This window comes from Acipenser ruthenus, chromosome 35 (assembly GCF_902713425.1).
Source record: "Acipenser ruthenus chromosome 35, fAciRut3.2 maternal haplotype, whole genome shotgun sequence".
NCBI lineage: Eukaryota > Metazoa > Chordata > Actinopteri > Acipenseriformes > Acipenseridae > Acipenser > Acipenser ruthenus.
Window position 1 is genome coordinate 8,732,805 of NC_081223.1, and position 24,533 is coordinate 8,757,337.

A 24,533-nucleotide genomic window follows, 5' to 3' on the forward strand; every position below is an offset into this window, starting at 1 on the left:
CCGTGTTACCAACCGTTGAAGACCGGGGGACCGCAAGCCGCCCTGGCGGTTGATATACGCCACTACCGTGGTGTTGTCTGACCACACTAACACGTGCTTGCCTAGAAGCACTGGCAAGAAGTGCCGCAGGGCAAGGTCCACCGCTCTGAGTTCCAGAGCATTGATGTGGGCCGACCTCCAGGGTCCTGACCACACTCCGCGAGTCCCCGACCCGTTCCAGACTGCTCCCCAACCTTGGTTGGAAGCGTCGGTCGTAATAACCTCCCTTCGGAAGATGGGACCCAAGCGTACGCCCTGGCGGATGTTCGACGGAACTTTCCACCAGCGCAGTGCTTCCCAGCAGGTTCGGGATACCCTCAACCTGCGGTGTTTGTCTCTCCGCGGATGCAACGCGAAGGCATTGAACCAGGCCTGCAGAGGTCTCTGGTGTAGTAAGCCCAAAGGAAGGGCTTGCGAGGCGGCAGCCATAAACCCCAGCATGCGCTGACACAGCTCCATGCTGACTGTTTCTCTCAACCTGAATAGGGAGAGACACCGCTCCAGTGAGGCAACTCTTTGTGTCGACAGGGTCGCTTCCATGGACACAGAGTCCAGATACAGACCCAAGAATTCGGTCTGTTGGCTCGGCACGAGGCGGCTCTTTTCTGAATTGATCTTCAGACCTAGCCGCTGAAGATGGTCTGTAACCATCACTGTGTGCTGTGCCAACTGCTCCTTTGACTGCGCGCAGACGAGCCAGTCGTCCAGATAGTTCAGCAGTCGGATGCCTTGAGCCCGCAACGGGGCTAAAATGGCGTCCATACACTTCGAAAAGGTTCGAGGAGCTAGAGACAGGCCGAATGGCAGGACACAAAACTCGTAGACCCTGCTCTGAAATGCGAAACGTAGGTACTTCCTGTGACCCGGACAGATGGGAACGTGAAAGTATGCAACTGTGAGGTCTACGGTGGTAAACCAGTCGCCCTGCCGGACAGACTGGACAATGTGCCTGTGCGTAAGCATCTTGAACGACAACACCCGTAGGTATTTGTTCAGTAGTCGCAGATCTAAAATAGGGCGGAGCCCGCCGTCCTTTTTTTGGCACTAGGAAGTACTTGGAGTAGAACCCCTGGTCGGTCAGAGCAGGGTCTACTAGTTGAATGGCACGCTTCTTGAGCAATGCCTGTATTTCTGCATTTAGAGCTGAGGACTGAACCGAGTCCTTCACTGCAGTTACCACCACTCCCCTGAAGGGGGGGGGGGGGGTTAACCGGAATTGAAGGGTGTACCCGGTGAGTATAGTCTTGCGCACCGAGATGTCGTTGGTGCATTGTTGCCAGAACAGAAGCTGTGGAACAGTGTAGGGGTGGGTTAATTGCTGCCGGGGTTTCTCAGGGCTGCTTAGGCTGCGCTCGCTCATGAGGGGCCTGGCCAGAGCCACGAGGACGCGGTCTGCTACCTTCTCTAGGGCGCCACCCTCCACGCTGCGGTCTTGCAAACGCGGGTTGGCTGCGTGCTGAAACCCCCAAAGGGGCGTTTTTACTGCCCTGTGGGTGCTCTTGCTGCTGCGGCGGTGCCCTGCGCCATTGGCGCTTCTGTGGCCGCCTTGGCTGGAAGGGCTTGCTTGGCCACATCTTTGCCAACTGCTGCGACGCCACACGCGCCTTGACGGAGCGTTGCAGCATCTCCTCCACCGCTGGGCCAAACGTGTGCCCCGGGGATATAGGAGCATCTAGCAATGGGGCCTTATCAGGCTCCTGTACCCTGGCCTGCGAGAGTCAGAGCTGCCTCCTTGCCACCACAAGGGAAGCAATGCTCCTGCCCTGTGCTCGCGCATTCAGCTGAGCCAGCTTAACCAAAAGCTGCGCAACTACACCCAGCTCGGTCCTAAGTCCAGCAGATGGGGACTCAGGCAGATCGCGAATCAGCGCCGCCTGGTAGACTGTCAGGAGGCTGGCCACGTTAGACAGCCTAACTTCCTCTGTAGCCGCGGCATAACCCTTTTTCAGGTGGGCCTCCGTAGTCCTACACTGCCTGTTAGGGCAGGAAGGATCCTTAGCCAGCCCCGATAATGTCGGCGCCTTTACTAGCGCGGCGAACGCGGCGCCCACTGGCGGAAAAGATGCTAACCCAGCTTCGCTCTCCCCGTACATGGTGAAAGCCGAAGCCTTTCGAGAAGTTGCAGGGGCAGAGGCCGGGGCTCCCCAGGTGGACTGCACCTCCTTAATAAAATCCGGGAATATCCTGGACTGAAGGGGCGGTGCTGATGGCAACTCAAATAGATAGCGTCGTGTTGGCTCTAACGCAGGCCAGTCCACGCCTAAGTGACGGGCTGCCCTCTCCACCACTGACCAGATAGGGTCATTAGTATCCAGCACTTCAGGGTCGTCCTGCCCAGAGTGCTGGGATGCCACCTCAGGCTCTGTGTCTTCAAAGAGCGGGTCTGCGTCAGATGCGTCCCTTGAGACAGCATCAGCGTCCCACTCTACTTCCTGGGGTTGGCTGTAAGGCACTGGTGGAGGAACCGTCGGCTGACTAGCGATGGGTCCGGTTACTAGCTCTGGGGCCCGAGGCGCCACATTTGCTAGGGTCATGAGGAGGGATTGCTGTCCCATCATGAGCTCCATAAACGGTGACATCTTGGAGGTGATCTCAGCCACCCCAGATGTGTCCTGGTAACGCCTACCCCTTCGAGGGGAGCGAGAGTGCCTTCTCCGGCGAGGCGATCGAGATCTGGATCGAGATTCCCGACGGGGGCGAGCCCCGCGAAAGGAGGGACTGCAGGAACGTTCCAGAGCATGCCTGACTGGAGACCTCTGACCAGCTGTAAGCTGGGAAGATGGGCTCCGAGGGAGCTGAGACGTCGCCGGCAGCGACACGATCGATGACGGTGGGGCCGAGACGGTGTGGGATGAGCCCAAGGATGGGGAACGACCTCCAACCGCCTTCCTAACTCTCTGGCGAAGGGTGCGTGTCTGAAACCCCGCACATAGCTGGCAGTATGCCCTATCTGCCAGGGCAGATGCGGCATGGTCCGGCCCCAAGCATGCGACGCAGTCCTCATGAGGGTCGCTGGCAGGCAACTTGGCCTGGCAGGTCACGCAACGGTGGAACCCAGACATGGTGGAACGCCGAAGCGTCTAGCACTGACGTCGAGCACTAAGTGCGTGCGTCGAGCACTGTCGCGTCAAACGCCGAGGTGCGTGCGTCGAACGCCGAAGCGTCGGACACCAAGCGTCGAGCACCTGAAGTGCGTGCGTCGAGCGCCGCCGCGTCAAGCTCCGAGGTGCGTGCGTCGAGCGTCGAGGGTGCGTGCGTCGAGCACCGAGCGCCGAAGCGTCGAGCACCGAGGTGCGTGCGTCGAGCGTCGAGGGTGCACGCGTCGAGGCGCCGAAGCGTCGAGCGTCGAGCGCCGAAGCGTCGAGCACCGAGCGTCGAGGGTGCGCGCGTCGAGGCGCCGAAGCGTCGAGCGTCGAGCGCCGAAGCGTCGAGCACCGAGGTGCGTGTGTCGAGGGTGCGTGCGTCGAGGCGCCAAGCGCCGAGCACCGAGCGTCGAAGCGTCGAGCGCTGATGGAGCGTGCACGTCAAGCGGAGACGCTAAGTGCTGGTACGGTGTCTGATGCTGTGCAATACCTACCTGATGGTGCTGGGGATTTTTCACGTTGGTGGTTGTCTTCCTCTGTATAGTGAATAAGTAGGGTGTAGAACAATTACACACGTGGCGGGAAAGCGCAGCAGTGGGGAAGGAACACTGCAGAGCAGACTACAGGCACACGCACGGTCTAGCCTAAGCTAGACCGAGGATGCAGATATGCGCGTGGGCCAAGGCCAACGCAACACGCGTCCGAACAAATATATATATACACAGTATATATGACAATATATATATATACACACAATACAAAAAAAACCCCAAACACAATAATAATAGAAAGAACAGAGGAAAGACGGAGAGGCCACGAAGAAACGCGATGCAAAAGCAAAGCGAGAAAGATATATATAGAAAAACCAATATATATCTAACAATAATAATAAACAATAATAATAAACACTGAAATAAACTCAGAGAAGGGGATAAACCAGCTTCTCAAGCCTAAGCTTATGGAGTACAATCAGTGTACAGCTCTAAGTCCTACCTCTACTGAGGCTCAGCCAATCCCTACTGCCTGACGGCAATGTCCCCTACCTTGAGGGTTATTTTCGACTTGAAAGGGAACTAACAGTTTGGAAACACATTTGCAAAGGCATTGGATTCTATTGTGGTGTTTCCGAACTGTGGAACGTTTCTCATTACATGCAAGTTTACTGGCTTGACAAAAAGGCGATTGACGAAAAGAATGCTGTCTCGATAGAAAAATCGCGTCAAGCTTAAATAGCTCAGTTGGGAGAGCGTTAGACTGTAACGGTCCCTGCTTCGATACCGGGTTTTTGCAAACAGCACGACTAGGTGTTTTAAAAAAAACACAGCACATTTTTTCTTCAGTGTAATTGGAGGAAATAAAAACGCATTAGAGTGCCATTTTCTAATGTGATTAAGAAATGCAAAAAGCATCATCCCTGCGTGGGCTTGAAACACCAACCTTTCGATTAACAGCCGAACGTGCTAACCGATTATGGTGTTTTATTGGATAACACCCTGGGAGCTCGACAGAACAGTGTGTATGCATATTGCTAAAATGGAAACCAAATATACACGATTCAAATGGGAATCGTATTCAGATTTTAAGCACAAATTTGATAGACTTCACAGTGCAAAGGAGGAAGGCAGACAATGCAAATGAGGCAACTGGCTCCTACTTTTTAAATCATACGAGAACCTTGAACCCAATTAAGCTTTTAACCGCCTGCAGTCTGGAATGAGTTTGAAATGTTGTTGTAACACCTCACTGGACGAACTACAGTTGCAAAGCACTGCTGCTTTTTTGATGATTGATTAAAACTATCAATCTGACTGAAAACACGGATCACATTAATTGTGATCGGTTTGATACCAATAGGCTTACATGACAGGTATTGTGTATAGACAATGTCATATACACAGAAATGAACACGGACAGTGTTTATTAAGGGCTGACTCTTTGAAACGTTCGAGAGATCTCGGTGTACTGGATTTTTTCCATGTCGTAATTGTGCCGCCTGTGATAATGCGTTTGAAACTAGAAATAATGTGAGATAATGTCTGTTACTGGCGGATTGTTTACAAATGTACTCAATTATGTTACAATTTTTTGTCTACGAAACATACCTGTAACATTTATGTAATGCCTGTGTGGTTTTTTCATGAAGTTAATTTGCTAACAGACTGTTCTGATTTGTTTCTAACCGTGAAGCGATCGCTCTGTTTGCCGTATATTTTCTGTCTGTAAGAGGAGTGTCCTTGTGATCCCATATAGAATGCGACGAAACAGGTCGCCCAACTTAATATAAACAGATAAAGAATAAGTTCACGCACACACCAGGTGATTTACTGCAGCGTCAGACATTGGAGGTTCAGCAGTGTACTGCAGTGTTGTGCAAAGTCGTCAGTGTAAGTCAGGATGGCCGAGCGGTCTCGCTGGAGGCGTGGGTTCGAATCCCACTTCTGACAAACCTTTTTGTTCATTTATTTCTTAAAACGTCCACCGAATGCTTGGTAATTTGATTTGATTTTCTTGTTAGTATTCAAATCACAAGGTCATTAAATGAGAGAAAGTCACCGCAAGCCTGCACCTCACCACATCCTTCACACTGTTAAACTGCCTCATTATGACGAGGCCTCTAATTATGCCTTTCCAATACTTTGAATGTGTTATTGATCAGTTTAACATGAGAACATCTTAGTAGAACAATCATAATGTCCGCAGGACTTATTTTCCTCGGCTTCTAGTAACAAGCTTTGAGTGTGTGGCCGGTTAGCTCAGTTGGTTAGAGCGTGGTGCTAATAACGCCAAGGTCGCGGGTTCGATCCCCGTACGGGCCACGGCTTTTCTTCTTTAAGAAACCACAGCATTTGTAATGGTGCCAAAATGAACAATCTTTAACAAAATGAACCGAAGCGATATGAAGTACAACCAGTAATATTTCAGAATTCCTGAGCTTTAAACATGTATTAACAAAGAACACATACAATCAATTAAAAACAAAGCCTACGTAGTCGGCAGGATTCGAACCTGCGCGGGAAAACCCCAATGGATTTCAAGTCCATCGCCTTAACCACTCGGCCACGACTACATGCTCGCACGATTATTTGTGAAAATATACAAAAGAAGTAAACGAAACCTGCAGTAATGCTGTAGTTGGCAGTATAGGCTAACTAATGAACCGAAGTCAAATGCCTTTGTTGAAACTGTCAGATTTGTACAAGGCAAGCACACGTGGGAAATGTAAATACAATATAATTGTTGTTAACGTTCATAATAATGAATACATCTTTATTTCAAAATACGTAGCTATTTAACTGATCTTTTCAAAAAACACCCCCATCCACAAAAACAAAGTAGTTATTTATTTCAACTGAAAAATTGACTTGCTTCATGGCTGTTGCCAGAGCACTCGAGCACGTTCTGGCTAGCGTGAGCGTACTTAGCAGATAACAAGATCTACAAAATATCACATGCTAATAAAACATACCATAATTATGTTCGTTTTTATTATACATGGCGACTTACAGAGACTAGGGTGTGTGAACTATGCATCAGCTGCAGAGTCACTTACAGTTACATCTCACCCGAAAACGGAGCACAAGAAAGTTAAGTGACTTGCTCAGGGTCACACAATGAGTCAGTGGCTGAGGTGGGATTTGTACCGGGGGACCTCCTGGTTACAAGCCCTTTATCTTTAAGCACTGGACCACGCAGCCTCCTATAACAAAATCACACCTCAGATTTGACTCGAACCCACAATCCCTGGCTTAGGAGGCCAGTGCCTTAGCCATTAGGACACAAGGGCTGACACGATAAACACTATGCTACCCAGCTCCTGGTCCAGGCCCTGGTACTCTCCCGCCTAGACTACTGCAACTCCCTCCTGGCTGGCCTCCCTGCGTCCGCCACCCATCCGCTCCAGCTCATCCAGAACTCTGCTGCCCGCCTGGTGTTCTCTCTGCCTCGCTTCGCCCACGCTACTCCACTACTCCGCTCGCTCCACTGGCTCCCGATCACCGCTCGCATCCAGTTCAAGACTCTTGTACTAGCCTACAGATGCCTTGACCAGTCTGCACCCAGCTACCTCCAGACCCTCATCTCTCCCTACACCCCCACTCGACCTCTCCGCTCCGCCTGCACTAGAAGACTAGCTCTACCACCGCTATGCTCCCCTGCCTCCAAAGCCCGCTCCTTCTCCACCCTTGCTCCGCAGTGGTGGAATGACCTTCCTACAGATGTCAGGACTGCCCAGTCCCTGACCACATTCCGGCGCCTCCTTAAGACTCACCTCTTCAAAGAGCACCTGTAGAACTCCTCTGTTTGTATCCTGGGACACTATCACCCTTCATGTAAATGTGCTTTATTTTGCTCTTATCTGCCCACTATTTTACTGCATTTAATCCTGTACTTCAGAATACTGTAATCTGCCAAGTTTTTAACCTGTAGTACTTTGTATTTAATCACATCCTGATGTAACTATCACTATTTAATCATATCCTGATGTAAGTATCACTATTACCTGCTGTATTATTGAATTGTGGTTTGTCAAACTTGTACTTTACTTGATCAAAAGTTATTGTATTTCTTGCTCTTATTGTATTACTTGTATTGTAACGCTTGAAATGTTTTTGCTTACGATTGTAAGTCGCCCTGGATAAGGGCGTCTGCTAAGAAATAAATAATAATAATAATAATAATAATGATGCTCAGATTTTCCTCTCCTTCCCCAGCTCTGACTCCACCATCTCCTCCTTTATCTCTACCTGTCTGTCTGCTATTTCCTCCTGGATGCACTCGCATCACCTCAAACTAAACCTCTCTAAATCTGACCTCCTTTCCTTTCTCTCCTCCTCCTCCCCCTCCTCTGATCTCTCTATCTCTGTTCCTCTGGAATCTACCACACTCTCTCCCTCTTCCTCCGCTAAGAACCTTGGAGTCACCCTGGACCCCTGCCTCTCTTATTCCCAGCACATCTCCACTCTGGCACGCACTTGCCGATTCTTCCTGAGCAACATCCGAAGAATCCGACCCTTCCTCACAAACTACGCCACCCAGCTCCTGGTCCAGGCCTTGGTACTCTCCCGCCTAGACTATTGCAACTCCCTCCTGGCTGGCCTCCCTGTGTCCGCCACCCGTCCGCTCCAGCTCATCCAGAACTCCGCTGCCCGCCTGGTGTTCTCTCTGCCTCGCTTCTCCCATGCAACTCCACTACTCCGCTCACTCCACTGGCTCCCGATCACCGCTCGCATCCAGTTCAAGACTCTTGTACTAGCCTACAGATGCCTTGACCAGACTGCACCCAGCTACCTCCAGACCCTCATCTCTCCCTACACCCCAACTCGACCTCTCTGCTCCGCCTGCAATAGAAGACTGGCTCTACCTCCGCTACGCTCCCCTGCCTCCAGAGCCCGCTCCTTCTCCACCCTCGCTCCTCAGTGGTGGAATGACCTTCCTACAGATGTCAGGACTGCCCAGTCCCTGACCACCTTCCGGTGCCTCCTCAAGACTCACCTCTTCAGACAGCACCTGTAGAACTCCTCTTTTTCCCCCCTGGACACTTATCACTCTTCCTTAAATGTGCTTTACTAGCTCTTATCTGCACCCTAATTTTACTGCATTTAATCCTGTACTTTAGAGTACTGTAATCTGTCCCAAGTGTTATTTAATCTGTAGTATGTTGTTTTTAATTATATCCTGATGTAACTATCACTGACACTGTTATCTGCTCCGTTATTGAATAGAATTTTGATATACTTGTACTTGCTAGAACCAAAGTCATTGGATTTTTATCTTGCTCTTAATTGTATTATTACTTATACTGTGATTCTTGAAATGTATTTTTGTTTACGACTGTAAGTCGCCCTGGATAAGGGCGTCTGCTAAGAAATAAATAATAATAATAACACACACACATACACACACACACACACACACACACACACACAGACACGCGTTGGCAGCACGAGAGGGAAGGGAGAGAGAGAGCGAGAGGACGAGCAGAGCGAGGGTGCAACACGAGCCGTAATTCCGGTGTAGCGTTTGAATTTTTATTGTTGTCAAGTCATTTTCATCAAGTCCCAAGTCAAGTCTCAAGTTATTTCGTTCTAGTCTCAAGTTAATTCGTTAACATCTCAAGTCAAGTCTCAAGTCCCCAAAAAAGCGAATCGAGTCGGACTCGAGTCCACAGCTTTGCCTAACGGGACCTCGCAGTAGAATTGAGGTTGTTCAGCACAAGAAAGAATATCAAGGCGACGGAACAAGCCTGCTTGCTGCTACAAAAGCGGCAATATACTAAACTTTACCGATGTGTTAGGAATAGACACCATTCATTTATTCATGCTTTTTACATATCAACTAAATGTATTCCGCATTTACAGAAAATACATGATTATAGTGAACATTTGATAAATTCAAAAAATGAAAAAATTCCACTGACTCACACTGCTTTCACTTTTCCCATTTACTTCTTAGCCCTTAGCGAACCAGTTAGTTCAGATGATCGCTGGATACACAATAAACAATCTGACAATTTCACAAATAAACCCGTTTGTGTTCAAACCTATGAGAGGTGGAATGTAACAAAAATGTTAACTGTAAAAGTCAGAGCGTCAAACATCAACGACAAAGATCAACATTTGAATTGAAATAACAGCTGTCAAATAGACAAAGCTCAAGACTTGAAGATAATATGCCAAATTGAAAATGCGCAACACACTAATTGAATTAATTAAACATAAAATAATGAATGTAATTAAGCTCAATAATTGAAATGGGAACTTCAAATCTTAAATAAATTGATTACAATTCAAATTTCCAGCACGCCATCCGATTTGTGTTTAGTCTGTTCTAAATCAATACTGCGCGTTGTATTTCAGGTTAAGCGCTGTGCTTTCCATTTGCCACTTGGTCATTCTATTCCCCGGGACTGCCCCTGTCATGGCAAATCTGACATGCTAAAGAGATGCTTTGCACTGTTTCTTAAATCAAGTGGCCTCAAATAAATTGTCTCCTTTAATGTCTGCTTAGCCTACCTATCAGTCTGGGGAAATTGTAAAAATGGGTAATTGACTTGTGGATGTTAACATCAGAACTCGAGCTGTCATTCTCGTCCCCTCAAACTGGCGCAGGCAACACATCTGCCTGGATTCCTGCATAATATAAATGTGTTTCTTCATTTGCGCGGCCTGCTTTTTATTATTCATTGGGGTTTGTTTACTACACGCCTCCATAGCTGAGCCTTTAATCAGACAGTCCTTGTCGGTGACAGTCCAGTTTGTTCCGCACGTACTTCTGCCAAACTTAAATTCAAAGTACAATCTTCTAAATGGGTTATTATTATTATTATTATTATTATTATTATTATTATTATTATTATTATTATTATTATTATTATTATTATTTATTTTAATCAACGTACTGATTGAAAATAAGAGGACTAATATGAAAGAGGTGCGCGCATCAATTGCAGCTAATTAGCTCCCATTAGCACCTGAACCTCTTTATAAACCCATTGCGCACTAAGGAACACCAAACCCAACTACTGGCGAGTTTGTTTTTATTATTGTTTCTTTATAACGGTGAAAGAAGTTCACGGTTGGGGCTGCCTTGGATTTAATGATGCCGTGTTGTCTTAGATTTGGGTAATTGTTGATCTTTTCTCTACTTTAGAAACGTTCATTTTATTGTGTGTTTCTCACTTGCGTGTTTTTTTTTCAATGCAGAATAACATTGCTGTTAGCAGTGTTAGTCACTGAAGTTTGGACGCAGAACCCGCCTCTAGGTACGATAACGGTCGCTTCAGCAGAGCTGTTCTTTTAGCTTGCTGTTTATTTGCCGGTTGTGTGTTTTCAAGTATCGTTGTCTTCTGCAGGCTCGATGAGGACAGAATGTCAAGGGAGTGTTATGATGATGATGTTGGATAAGTCTTTTGTTGGAAAGTATTTTCGTATCAATGTGATTGGTGAGTGATCAATTTTCTTGAATGGAAAGCTTTTGATGTATAAAGCCTGTTGAGTCGTAATGTAATAACCTGAATTAAGAACAGAGCACTCCTGGGGGCTCCCGAGTGGCGCATCCAGTTAAGGCGCTCCTCGCAGGATGTGCCCTATAGCCTGGAGATCGCAGGTTCGAATCCAGGCTATGTCACAGCTGACCGTGACCGAGAGTTCCTAGGGGGCGGCGCACAATTGGCTGATCGCTGATCGCTGCCCGGGTAGGGAGGGCTTAGGCTGGCAGGGGAATCCACGGCTCACCGCGCATCAGCGACCCCTGTGGCCGATAGAGCGCCTGTGGCTCTGCAGCGGAGCCGCCAGATCTGTGTTGTCCTCCGGCACTATAGGTCTGGTAGCATTGCTGTGGATCTGCAGTGCGAAAAATGACGGCTTGGAAGGAGCACGTTTCGGAGGACGCGGGGGGGGTTGCGAGCGGTGAGCCGGGGATACAGATAATAATTGGGCATGCTAAATTGGGGGTGAAAACCGGGTATGAAACTCTTGCGTTAACTTTAAAAGCATGTTGCTGATCACCCTAAATAGACCTGTGCTGCTACAACCTTAGTCAGATTTGTTGACTGCAAGTGCGCCGAAATATAAATTATTTACTCTAAACATACTGTTTCAAATGGGCGTATAATTCTATTAATATAACTCGTTTTTACAAAATTGCTTATGGAACGTGGCGGTGGGGGTGTTCACTTTGTTATATCTCTACCTTGCTTGATCACGTGTACAGTTTCTTAAAAGGCCAACTTAATTTATTTTCCATAGACAATAAGGGGGCGCTTGTGTCCCTCTCTCCAAGACTGGCTGCACAGTGTGGATATAGCTTAACCGTTGACTTCTTGGGGAATGCCAAGTTCCTTGCTTCTGTGGTGAGCTGCTTTGCTCAGAACACAGTGAGTTTTAATTATATTTCTTTTTAAACGTGTTTCTAATGGTGACATGCTGGGACTAACTTTAGCCTTTGTTTCCAGAATGATGAGACCTACAAGCTGACAGTACAAATCAGTGTCTTCTCAAACAGTGCTATGACTTCAGCTTCCTCCTATGTTCAGAGCATGACATGCCGCTATTCTCCATGGACAGAGAGGGAGATTCTGTGTGAAAGAAACTACATGGAGGTAAGGGCTGTCAGGATGTGATAATGCTGTTCAGTATAACTTGTTGGGTTGTATGGGTATTTTAATTGTCATTACAGAAGTGCTTCACTCATGACTAATGTGAATTCTCTTTAGGTTTCTGTGAGAAGAGGGGTGCCACTTATTGAGCCAAACTTTGTTCAAGATGATCCTGATTGGTCCCTTGCATACCCTGAGGTAGAATCATGTGACTGCATTTGCTTCATTCACATCCCCTTGGTGTTGCCTAATTGAGGTCTACTCTACTGTCTCATCTAGTTGAAGCAAAATCTAACGGCCCCCTTAACTTTAACCTGTCTCCCAAGAGGGTGGTCATATTGGAATTGTGTAACATTTAAGGCATTGGCTTTGTATACATATTCTGTGATTTGTTGTGGTAAAACATGATTGTGGTGAAGTTAACACTTTCTTGTCAGTGTGTAAGCCTTGTATTTCAACCACTTAGGTAGTGGCTTCATATGTGCAGGGTTATAAACCCTTCATGATAAATGTGTCCTGATATACCTTTTTGAAGTCTGCTGTATAGGAGCAATTTCAAGTATTATCCTAAAGTTTTGGTACACTGATATTAAGGTCCCGTACAAATGAGTGGCTACAAACTCTGCCTGTATCCGATCCAGACCACATGCTTTCACGTAGGCTCTTTCGTACACAGTTGTATTTGAGGATTCTCTGTTCCATTAGAGATGTTTGATCATATAACGGTTTCAGTGATACATTTCACCCTTCAGTTTTAGTTCATGTTTTATTAAACAAGCCATCTGCTGTGACAAATCCGTTAGACTGGGGATGCTTTGTGTTCAAACTCCCTATTCTAATGAGGTTTTCTCTTTGCTAGGCAACTGCTGCTGACAACAGCATCTGGAAAGTTGTGTTCCATCTCCCAGCAAATAGAAAGACAACCATGACTGTTGCTCAGGCCATGACAAATGGCTATGGCATAAACACTACACCAACTCGAATTCTGGTTAGAGCTGCATACAACTCCACAGAAAGCCAGCCTCAGGTGGTAAGTAGTCTAGGCTTCATTGTTGTCTAGTACAGTATATCCAGACAATGAAGGTAGATTTAGTCTTTCTTTTATTTTAGTAAGTTCCCCCTCCTCCAACAGATCCAAAATGTACCAATGGCTGTGCTAAGATCAACCACCTTTTATAAGCAAAGATGGATGGTCATGATGGTGGACACTGCAGTTACATGTCCTACTGGTGAGTAAGCTTATGGAGGGCAACGGTGCTCAAGAACTGTTCTAGGTTTAAGTGTGAGTTTTCTATACCAAGTCTATGGTGTTCCTTTCTGTCAGATGGAACAGCCTTCACAGAACAGATGATTACATGCAATGTTCCCCGTGTTCTACCTCCCCTTGTTCCGACACCACAAATTACTACCCTTGATGTTCAAATGGGAGTTGATGGTCGCAAGCTTGACCCTGCAACGATTCATAATAGAGATTATAAACTGGATGTCGGTCCCCAGCTAATCACTGTAAAAATTCCTGTGGGAGCTGATGGTGGATATTATAAGGTATGTAGAAGTTCAACAACTTCTAAATCCTTCTCATTTTAAAGCTTGCTTCCTAAGATGCTTCTGTGCTTTCAGAGCCATGTATTGGACAACACCTATGTTATCTCTTACTCTATTGAACCAATGCTGGAGCATACCTGGCAAGATGGGCCTGAGAAGACCAAGTACACAGTACTTCATCCAATAACCACTCCTTTCATGCCTCGGCCTCCAGTTGTCACAAACGGTATGTAGAACTTGTCCACATGCAGTAAATCAAAGGGATTTGTTGCAGTGCTCCACTTCATAGCCTTCATTTAACTGCATGCTTTAATTTCAGACACTGTTCCTAAAGCCAGAGTGTTCAATGTGACCCTGGGGACATTCCTGCCTGATGTGGAGCTGGTCAAAATTATAGTTGGATCAGAGACGTTAACTGTGCCAGAAGCCAACCTAAAAGGTTACAATGTCCAGGAGCATGTCTTTCCCAATGGATCCAAGACCTACACTCTCCAGGTGCCATTTGAGGACCCCAATGTGAAGCAAAAGGTAACATCCCACCTGTTCAACCATCCAATTGCCCTTTGAAAATACTTGCTTCCTGTGGATGTGTTGCTTGCTGTCTGACTTTGGGTTTAATCCTACAAACCCATGTTTCTTTCAGGTAACTCCTCCAGATACCAGAACCTACATTCTGCCCCTGACCTACTTGCTGAATATAGTGCCAGAGAATACACCCTTTACTCATCCTGCTGTAGTTGAAGCCATTCTCAAAGACATCAGTAAGTGCCTGACTGTTTGTGGTCTACAATTACCCTTTTCTGACCAATCCAGTCCATTGCCCTGACAACTGCTCTTCCTCTTGCAGTTCTACCTATAGTAACTGGCTACTGTGATGGTGCTGCATTCTATACCATGGTAACTGTGATCAGGTGCAGTGGTGCAGTAAATAAATCCAGTCCACACAATCCTTTTCTCCCAAAACAGTCTGTGGACTTTAATAATAATAAAAATAATAACAACAAACACAAAATAAGTCCACCCCTTTACCAGCGATGGTATTGGGGGGGGTACACGGCAGCTTTTCTAAAAATAAACAAAAACGGGACTTTGTCCGTCCCCGCGTTCTCTGTGCGCGCAGTGCTCTCGCTCCAGAGAAGCGTGGTGCCGTGAGTGGTGCCGTGCTGTGCTGTGCTGTGCTGTGCAGTGCAAGGACGTGCTCTTTATCAATCGCCGGTCCGCGGCTCACTCCTCCTCTGCAACACAAAACACACGTAATCCAAACTCATTAAAACAATACAGGCTCCGGCCGTTTGCATTTCATTCTCAGCGCAAGGGGAGGTTTTGACATAGCTGCTTCCCCTTTGTACCCAGCAAACTCCTCCCTGCAGCCAACGCGTCGCCATGATTTCTCCAATAGAGGGCTGCCCCGCAGCTGACTGCAATGGAATCGTCCTGAGTACTTGCAGCTACGCGCCCCTCCTAATATGGTCACCTTCCGGTTTCCACCTACCACCGAGGTGGCAGATCTAGGCGGCAGCTTACCTTCCCCCTTACACAGCGCCCTTTCTAATCGGGAGGGAGATTTGCAGCATCGATCCTTTCTCTCTCTATCACATATCTCACCCCTCAGAGTGATGCCGAAGGAACACTCGGCCAACACTACATTCCCCAATGGTCCCCCCTCCCTTGAAAAAAAATCTGCATTTTGATGCTCCTTACCCGCACGATGTTTCACTGTATAGTGGAAGGGTTGCAGCGCCAGATACCACCGAGTTATCCGAGCGTTATTGTCCTTCATCGTGTGTAACCACCTTAAAGGAGCATGATCAGTGACAAGAGAGAAAGAACGCCCCAACAAGTAATAGCGAAGAGCATGAGTAGCCCATTTGATGGCTAAACACTCCTTCTCAATGACAGAGTAGTTAATTTCCCTAGGAGCCATTTTTTTGCTCAAATAAATGATAGGGTGTTCCACTCCGTCAACTTGTTGGGACAGGACCGCCCCCAGACCAATGTGGGAGGCATCAGTCTGAAGGATGAACTCTTTGCTAAAATCTGGTGAAATCAGAGCGGGAGCTTGACAGAGTCGCTTCTTAATCATATCAAATGCTTCCTGACACTGCCCTGTCCATTTAACTAATTTTGGAGCAGCCTTTCGGGTGAGATCGACCAGGGGGTTGACTATGGTGGCATACTCGGGGATAAAACGGCGATAATAGCCGGCTAACCCCAGTAGTGATCTCACCTGTGACTTGGTTCTCGGGATCGCCGTCTCCACCAGCGCCTGGACTTTGGAGGCGATAGGCTTTACCCGGCCATTACCCATAATATAGCCAAGATACTGGGTCTCCTGTTTGCCAAATGCACACTTGCCCAGCTTGGCTGTTAGCCCAGCCCCCCTTAGAGACTGTAGGACGGCTGAAAGCCTAATAATATGCTCCTTCCAGGTGGAGCTAAAAATCACTACATCATCGATGTATGCGGCTGCGTACTGATGATGAGGAGCCAAGACCTGGTCCATCAGTCTCTGAAAGGTGGCGGGAGCTCCATGCAACCCGAAGGGCATGGTCCGGAAATGGAACAAGCCATCTGGGGTAGAGAAAGCAGTTTTCTCTTTTGAGCTCTGAGTGAGTGGAATCTGCCAGTACCCCTTCGTCAGATCCAAAGTCGAAATTAACCGCGCCTTACCCAGTCGGTCGAGGAGCTCGTCCACTCGGGGCATTGGATACGCATCAAACTTAGAGATGGCATTGACCTTCCGGAAATCCACACAGAACCGAGTGGAGCCGTCCTTTTTGCCCACCATCACGATAGGACTGCACCACTCGCTCCGGGAAGGCTCAATGACTCCAAGCCTGAGCATATCCTCCACCTCCTCGTGAACGGGACCCCTGCGACTCTCCGGGATCCGGTACGGTCTCTCTCGGACCCTGACACCTGGCGGAGTAATAATAGCATGAGAAATAACATTAGTCCTGCCGGGCAAATCAGAAAAAACATCACTAAACCTTTCCACCAACTGGAAGAGCTCACGTTCCTGATCCGGAAGTAACTGTTCTCCCATCGGAATGTTAGTTGCAGCTAATGGATTGACAGTGGGACCAAAATCCTCTTCTAAACTGTCACCAGCTATAAACAGGGCCTCCCTTTCATTCCAGGGTTTTAGCAAGTTAATGTGATAAATTTCTGTCTTATTTCGGCGATTGGGTTGTCTAATTTCATAATTCACATTACCAATTCCCCGTATCACCTCATATGGCCCCTGCCATTTAGCATACAACTTAGACTCTGATGAAGGAAGTAGCAGCAGTACTTTATCACCTGGCCGAAAAGTCCGAATTCTTGCTTGTTTGTTGTACTGCTGCTCTTGGCGATGCTGAGCTAGTTTTAGGTTTTCTTGTGCCAAACGACCAACCAATTCCAGGCGGTCTCTTAACAGGATTACGTATTTGACTATGTTTTTGGAAGTTTTTGTTTGCTCCTCCCACCCTTCTTTCACAAGATCCAGAATGCCCCGTGGTTGCCTCCCATACAGCAGCTCAAAGGGAGAGAACCCAGTCGAGCTCTGAGGCACCTCTCTCACTGCAAACATCAGGTAGGGGAGGAGTTTAGCCCAATGTTTCTGCTCTTGGGTGACAAACCGCTTCAGCATCTGTTTTAAAGTCTGATTAAAACGTTCCACCAAACCGTCCGTCTGCGGGTGATAAACAGAGGTTCGAATGGACTTAATTTGCAACAATTTATACAATTCTTTCAAACACTGTGACATGAAGTTCGTTCCGTGATCAGTGAGGATTTCTTTTGGAATCCCTACTCTCGTTATAATCTGTACTAACTCTCGAGCAACTGCTGCGGCACTAGTAGATCTCAATGGTACTGCCTCTGGATATCTGGTCGCGTAGTCCACCACTACCAAAATGTGCGTGTATCCAGAGTCAGACTGGCTCAAGGGACCCACTATGTCCATAGCAATGCGTTCAAAGGGAACTGAGATCAGGGGCAGTGGGACCAGCGGGGCCGGGCGAACCCGCCCCGGCGCTACTTGCTGGCATTCCGGACACCCCGCTACATATCGCGTCACCTCACTATAGACTCCCATCCAATAAAATCGAGCCAATATTCGTTCCCGAGTCTTATCGCTACCTAAATGGCCCGAACATGGGACATCGTGAGCCAACCGCATGATCTCACGTCGAAAAGACTGAGGAACGAGTAATTGTGTTACAATCTGGCTTGTGCTCGTGGCTTGGGATACCCTATACAGCAAATGCCCGACAATAATGTGGTGAGGATATGTAAGCGGCCGGTTATCCTCTACATCCTTCCCCTCGATAGACCGAACCTGCCCCCAGATGTGTGCCAGCGAAGGATCATTCTTTTGTTCCAACGCTAGGTCCACATCTCGGTCCCAGAACTTCGGGATATCGAGCGGAGCTACAGTAGCTTCAGCACTGGGGGCCCCAGTAACCTGCCCCCGCAGGTCACACTGAGTCCCAATCCCCTTTCCCTTACATTTAACAGACTCTGAAGTTTCCCCCACCAAACCCCAGCCTTGTCTTATTGACATTCCTTCCCATTTTTCGACCCTTCGCTCTTTTTTTGTTTTTTTCGGGCGAAATCGGGAATAGAACAAATCAGCTTGCAGCGGGAATATTTTCCCAATAGTTTCCCCCGCTGCTCCCATGGTCTTACCGGAGACTGGCGTTACCGTTTTATTAATCATTGTTTCAAAATATGGCCAGTCTCAACCTAAAATAACTGGATATGGCAACTTTGCAGCCACTGCCACGATTACGCGGCGGGAATGACATCCAATCGTCACATCTAATTTAGTGAGGGGGTAGTCCTTGTTATCCCCGTGAATACAGGAAATGACCACGACCCCGCGTGACCACCAAGGTACCCCCGCCAACAGAGCTTCTTCAATTAAAGTCTGCCCACATCCTGAGTCCACTAACGCGTGGGTACTCACATCACCAACCCGTACATCAACAATGCAAGGCCCCTCCCAATCATTACCCCTGGACTTACCTGGTGCTGTTGGTAGGTAATGGGAGGCCGCACCACATTCCATCGCCGCCGGACAATTCCGCGCAAGGTGGCCGACCTCATGGCACCGGTAACACGTGGGGTGAAAGGGCGCCCACGGAGCTTGCGTGTCCCGCTGCCGGTTCGGCAGTGGGGAGGGGTTCTCTGCTCTCACCCCGCTGGGGGTCGACCTCGCCCTCCATTGGGGTGGAGGAAGGCCACCCGTGGGGTGCCGATGAGAAGTAGCCCCGTGGGGGGAGGGGGTGAAGTGCTGTGGGGGTCCTGTCCTTGGAGTCGGTCCTGTCCGGGGTCGGTTGGAGGGAGGAGCGGGGGTAACGACCACAGGAGCTGATGCCAAGGCATCCTCATACCCCTCAGCCAATCGGACTGCTGCCTCTAGCGTGGTGGGTCGATGCCTGGTGACCCAGTTCTGGGTGTCCGGCCCCAGCACCTTCACGAACTGCTCTATGGCAATCAGCTCGGTGATCTTTTCTGCATCGTTGGTGCCGGGGCAGAGCCACCGGGTCACATGATCCACTAGTTGCTGGGCCACCACGCGGGGTCGCAGTCCTGGGGGGCGCTGGTACTCCCGGAACCGGCGGCGATGTGTCTCCTCTGTGATGTCCAGCCGCTGGAGAATGGCCTGCTTCACCTGGTCGTACACCAGGGCTTGCTCATGTGTCAAGGCTTGGTAGGCTGCCTGGGCCTCTCCGATCAAATTGGGGCCCAACTGGGTAGCCCACCACTCCCGAGGCCACTGAGCTGCTGTTGCCTGCCTTTCAAAGGCAACTAAGTAAGCCTCAGGGTCATCCTCCAGCGACATCTTCACTACCCTTACCCTTGGTAGGGGTACTGCTGGTTGAACCGCCGGTTCCCTCCCCCGATTGGCCTCCAGGAACAAGCCATGCATCCTTTCCATCATGGCCGTCAATGATTCCTGATGCCTCCGCTCCTGCGCCTCCAACAGCGCTGCCAATGCGGTTGGGTCCATTTATAATCCCACTTCTTGACACCAAGTGTGATCAGGTGCAGTGGTGCAGTAAATAAATCCAGTCCACACAATCCTTTTCTCCCAAAACAGTCTGTGGACTTTAATAATAATAAAAATAATAACAACAAACACAAAATAAGTCCACCCCTTTACCAGCGATGGTATTGGGGGGGGTACACGGCAGCTTTTCTAAAAATAAACAAAAACGGGACTTTGTCCGTCCCCGCGTTCTCTGTGCGCGCAGTGCTCTCGCTCCAGAGAAGCGTGGTGCCGTGAGTGGTGCCGTGCTGTGCTGTGCTGTGCTGTGCAGTGCAAGGACGTGCTCTTTATCAATCGCCGGTCCGCGGCTCACTCCTCCTCTGCAACACAAAACACACGTAATCCAAACTCATAAAAACAATACAGGCTCCGGCCGTTTGCATTTCATTCTCAGCGCAAGGGGAGGTTTTGACATAGCTGCTTCCCCTTTGTACCCAGCAAACTCCTCCCTGCAGCCAACGCGTCGCCATGATTTCTCCAATAGAGGGCTGCCCCGCAGCTGACTGCAATGGAATCGTCCTGAGTACTTGCAGCTACGCGCCCCTCCTAATATGGTCACCTTCCGGTTTCCACCTACCACCGAGGTGGCAGATCTAGGCGGCAGCTTACCTTCCCCCTTACACAGCGCCCTTTCTAATCGGGAGGGAGATTTGCAGCATCGATCCTTTCCTCTCTATCACATAACATATGGCAACATGGGTCGCAACTGGGTTCCTTTTGTGGGCTCAAGAGAACTTGGTGGAAGTCTGCTTGCCCTGTACAAGTATAATGCCAACGCTACCAATTTCTGGATGACTGTGCCATACAATTCAGTTGATGCCACATATGAAGTAAGTGATGGAGCTTTAATGTGTTTTTAGTTGTCTTGGGTTCAACACATTACTGACCTGATGTATTGTCTCTGTAGGTGATCAGTTCTTCAGGCATCAGAAGCAGACTTGACTTGACCTTGAAGGATATTGGGACCATGGTTGTGGTGGCTGACTTCTCACTGTCCTGCAGTTTCCCTACAAAGATGATTGGTAACTCTCCTGCAGACCAAGCATTTCTTTAGAATAGCTGTTTTTGAGATTGGCCAAAGGATGCATGAAGTGGTATTGAAGCTATAATCTGTTTCTTTAACCTGGATCCAAATGCTGTGTTTCAGATTGCTTCACCAATGGAACTATGGCAGCTCTTGCTGTGAAAGTGGAATCTGTCCCCAGCTTGTCTCCAAGTCAACTAACTCTAAGGGATCCTAGTTGCCGGCCTCTTCAGTCTGATGCTATCAATGCAGTTTTCTACTTCAATGTCAACTCCTGTGGCACCACTAGAAGGGTTAGTATTGACACATTTAAAACCATATTTTGAGGAGGTTCAACATATTGACAAGTTGGCCACAACACCCATGGATCAATCTGCAGAGCCATGGTGACTGGTGTTTCCATCAGCTGAATTACTTGCATGAAATGTGTACATCTGAAGGATGCCACCTTTGTATTGAACTGCTTGTCCAGTTGACAAAGGTGCTGCGACACATGACTCTTGGTTTATGGCATTGCATGTGCTGCCTATAGACCTTTTTGGGTCAATGGCAGTGAACTGGAAGGAGCGTACTAACTGGGGAAGATCCAGTGGTTAGTACGTAGGATGGGACTAAACTAGTACAAGAGTTGATACCAATTGCAGCTCAAGAGTCGCCAGCTGTGTATTCAAATGTATATTTGCAACAAATCCAAAATAACTGCTGTTGCCCTCTTAGCGGTTACTAAAACAATACCAAATTAGTCTAGCAGTTTCTGTAGACAGACTTGTGGTATCATACTAACTGTAACAAACATAAGGTCCCAAAAGTGTTCATAATCAATGATTTTTTATTTTTAAATTGTGAAATTGGTACAAAGTTAGTACACAGCTGGGGATGATCCTGAGTACCATATTAGCTAGTCTGCAACTTGGTATGCAGCTCCATACTAAATCTACAAGTTCATTGCAACCTGAGCCTTTTGTGATTCTCTTCCAGTTTGACAACAGCCTCCTGACTTATGAGAATGAAGTGCTGTTCACATCTTACCGGTAAGGATTGCAATCAAAGTGAGTATCCTTTGTGGTTGAGCCTGAAACTCTCTTAACCCCATCTCCTCTTTCCAGGTTGAGAGTTGCCTGTCACTATCTGGTCAATGACACCAAGGTAGTACAGTTCTTGTACCAGAATAATCCTGCACCTGTAGTCCAGCCTGGCTTGGGGGACCTTGCAGTCATCATGCAGCTTGCATTGGGTAGGACTGGGCAATTGAAATAATATAGATGCTCTAGTGTGTTTCCACCTATAAAATTCTCCCTTGCATCTCTGCAGATTCAACCTACAATGACTTCTATGGAGCTCGGGATTACCCTGTTGTGAAGTACTTGCGAAGACCCTTGTATTTTGAGGTAGAGCTCCTGTACAGCAGGGATCCACAGGCTGAATTGTTTTTGGAGAACTGCTGGGCAACCTATTCTGTTGACAGGAATAGCTCTCCAAAGTGGGATGTTGTTGTGGACAGGTAAGATGCAGGAATATGATATTGCTGCTACAAAACCTAGGAAATGGAGTTGTGGCTGACGTGCTCCTGACCTACTTTCTCTTTCTAGTTGTGAGAACTCTGCAGATGAGTACTTGACCATCTTTCACCCAGTCTCCAGCAATGCAAGAGTGCTGTTCCCTTCCCATCTGAAGAGGTTTGAAGTGAAAATGTTTTCCTTCACAAACGGCCAGGATGCACTGAAAGGACAGGTAAAGTGGAGTGTTGGGATGGGGATCTTGTACCACAATGCATGGTTTGGATTGCTTTGCAAGCAGTAAATAGTCGCTGTTCTCAAATCTTTAGTGAGTTGGAATGAAAACATGTAACTGCACTTTTGCAAGAAACACTTATGATGCAATATATTTGTTTTTTCAATTCAGTAATCCTCATTGGATGATGGTACTGCCTGATCTATTGATGCTAGTTTTGCTTGACAAGGTGTGCTGTCTTTCAGATTTACTTCCACTGCGGTGTTGTGATATGTGATTCAACCCGGCCATCAGACAGCCTCTGTAGCAGACGGTGCATTCCAGGGAAACAGAGGCTTGGTAAGAGCTCTGTTTGAGAGGAGGGGACATTTTGCATGCTTTTTTGTCCATTTGTTTTGATGGACTCCTCCTAATTCCTCCTGTAGGTCGCAGTGCTGAAGGGATGGATGGTGGTGCAGTAAAGGTGTTTGTGTCTTCTGGCCCAATTGAGCTGAAGAGAGATGGATCCCTTCACTTTATGCCTAGAAGTGGTAATATGCATGATGTGAACACAATTGCAGTTCAAGTAAAATATAACTCCTTTATTCCTCTAATTATTTCTTTCTTCTCTTGCAGGCCAATTCAATGTGTGGTCCCTTCTGGGAGCTTCAATGGGTGTGTGTTCAGTGGTTATCTTCATAGCTGGAGTTGTATCTTTCTGGAAACTGCCAAAAAGTGTGTATTGATAAATAAAAATCTTGCTTGTAAAAGCTTATTTTTTTGTGCTTGACTAATTCTACACTTGATATGTCAGAATGGCCATGTCAATGGGATTTCCTCCTCCTTGCTGTATCAAATGCTTTGATTTGCCCTGATCAGGCCATTCTCCAATATGGTGTGTTACTCAAGGACCCTTCACTAATTCACTGTGTGAACCCGGGGGCAAAGACTTTCCTCCTCCATTGAGCTGTAACCCTATTTTTATATTTAACAGTAACAGGGCAATTACTATACCTTCAGTTATTTAGCATGATAAAATTTAAGGAAGAAACCCCCCCCCCCACCCCCTCATTTGTCCCTTTTATTAAATATGTATTGGGTAACAATTTTCATATATGAATTCTATTTCAGTATACAATTTATACAGTGTCTTGAACCAGGCTTCAACAAGAAATAAACTAGAGCCCGGCTTCACTGATTTAAGAATATATGTTTAACTGTTAATTATTTTGAAGCCTCGTGTGTAGAAATAGTAATGGAGGGGGGGTTCATTTGAAAACAAAAGCTGGTGTAAAGTTAAAAGCTGTCCACCAAAGCCAGGCTTGTCCACTTTCCCTTATGTTGGGCCCTTCTCCCTGACAGATTCTCTTGTCTCTTTTAAATTTACATTGTGGTGGCTTCATAAATGATTTTCCCACTTGTTAGTTTTTGTAGGCTAGGTATCCTCTACATTACGACTCATCATACAGTCACTGTGCTTCACATCACTTCCAGCTCTTAACTTCTAGAATAATTCCAGGTGTGTAAACTTCCCAATCTTCAGAATACAGTAAGCTTTTATTAACTTATATCCAATAATAAAACTAGTGGAAAATCCTTCCAATACAGCAATATGTTCCATACCAGGAACTCCTTTCAAAAGTACAAACTAATTGTCTTCAGTTGAACTGTATTTGCTGCTGCTCCTCCTTACTGTGTTCTTTATTGTTTACTTTCCACACTGAATTCTATAATTCATTAGCTATAAAGAAAACTACCACTTGAGGGTGCAGTGCATAGAAAAGGAGCGCATACCAATCCATAAACCATAATAATTATACATACCTAAATAAACTAAAATAAGAATACATTCCTGTGACGAGATAAAGTGATCCCGTGCTGTAAGCCATCCTCCCAGGGGGCTGTGAGCCAGCCTAGAAGGCCCCAACAGAGATGGTGTGACGTGGCAGTTCCACCTTTGGGGCGGAAGTCCCGAAAGGACGGTCACCATCTTTGTTG

General features: G+C 47.4%; 2 protein-coding genes and 2 non-coding genes across 4 annotated transcripts; 3 read left to right on the plus strand and 1 right to left on the minus strand.

Annotated features, from left to right (window-relative positions):
- The first annotated feature begins 5,864 nt into the window (after positions 1-5,864).
- Positions 5,865-5,938, plus strand: trnai-aau (transfer RNA isoleucine (anticodon AAU)). Its single transcript has one exon. It is a non-coding gene; the product is annotated as a tRNA-Ile (tRNA).
- A 169-nt stretch (positions 5,939-6,107) lies between these two features.
- Positions 6,108-6,189, minus strand: trnas-uga (transfer RNA serine (anticodon UGA)). The gene has a single exon. It is a non-coding gene; the product is annotated as a tRNA-Ser (tRNA).
- A 4,465-nt stretch (positions 6,190-10,654) lies between these two features.
- LOC131705168 (uncharacterized) lies at positions 10,655-19,194 on the plus strand. Its single transcript, XM_059007415.1, has 14 exons — positions 10,655-10,741; positions 10,823-10,881; positions 10,972-11,061; positions 11,867-11,994; positions 12,073-12,219; positions 12,334-12,414; positions 13,076-13,246; positions 13,349-13,445; positions 13,541-13,761; positions 13,837-13,987; positions 14,081-14,289; positions 14,405-14,522; positions 14,609-14,658; positions 19,150-19,194. The coding sequence occupies exons 1-14, from the start codon at positions 10,716-10,718 to the stop codon at positions 19,192-19,194; spliced, it is 1,593 nt and encodes a 530-aa protein (XP_058863398.1). The 5' UTR covers positions 10,655-10,715.
- Positions 19,195-20,488: 1,294 nt separating this feature from the next.
- LOC117965210 (zona pellucida sperm-binding protein 2-like) lies at positions 20,489-23,310 on the plus strand. Its single transcript, XM_059007316.1, has 10 exons — positions 20,489-20,631; positions 20,709-20,823; positions 20,949-21,118; positions 21,804-21,856; positions 21,932-22,059; positions 22,137-22,326; positions 22,415-22,556; positions 22,802-22,895; positions 22,982-23,086; positions 23,172-23,310. Exons 1-10 carry the CDS (start codon positions 20,497-20,499, stop codon positions 23,279-23,281), a joined length of 1,242 nt encoding a protein of 413 aa, XP_058863299.1. The 5' UTR covers positions 20,489-20,496; the 3' UTR covers positions 23,282-23,310.
- The last annotated feature ends 1,223 nt before the right edge of the window (positions 23,311-24,533 follow it).

Coding starts and splice junctions, on each gene's coding strand:
- LOC131705168 (XM_059007415.1), top strand. CDS start 10,716: ATGATGCCGTGTTGTCTTAGATTTGG. Junction 10,882..10,971: donor GACGCAGAACCCGCCTCTAG/GTACGATAACGG, acceptor TGTCTTCTGCAG/GCTCGATGAGGACAGAATGT. Junction 13,446..13,540: donor TGCAGTTACATGTCCTACTG/GTGAGTAAGCTT, acceptor CCTTTCTGTCAG/ATGGAACAGCCTTCACAGAA.
- LOC117965210 (XM_059007316.1), top strand. CDS start 20,497: ATGGGTCGCAACTGGGTTCCTTTTGTGGGCTCAAGAGAACTTGGTGGA. Junction 20,632..20,708: donor CAGTTGATGCCACATATGAA/GTAAGTGATGGA, acceptor TTGTCTCTGTAG/GTGATCAGTTCTTCAGGCAT. Junction 21,119..21,803: donor CCTGTGGCACCACTAGAAGG/GTTAGTATTGAC, acceptor ATTCTCTTCCAG/TTTGACAACAGCCTCCTGAC.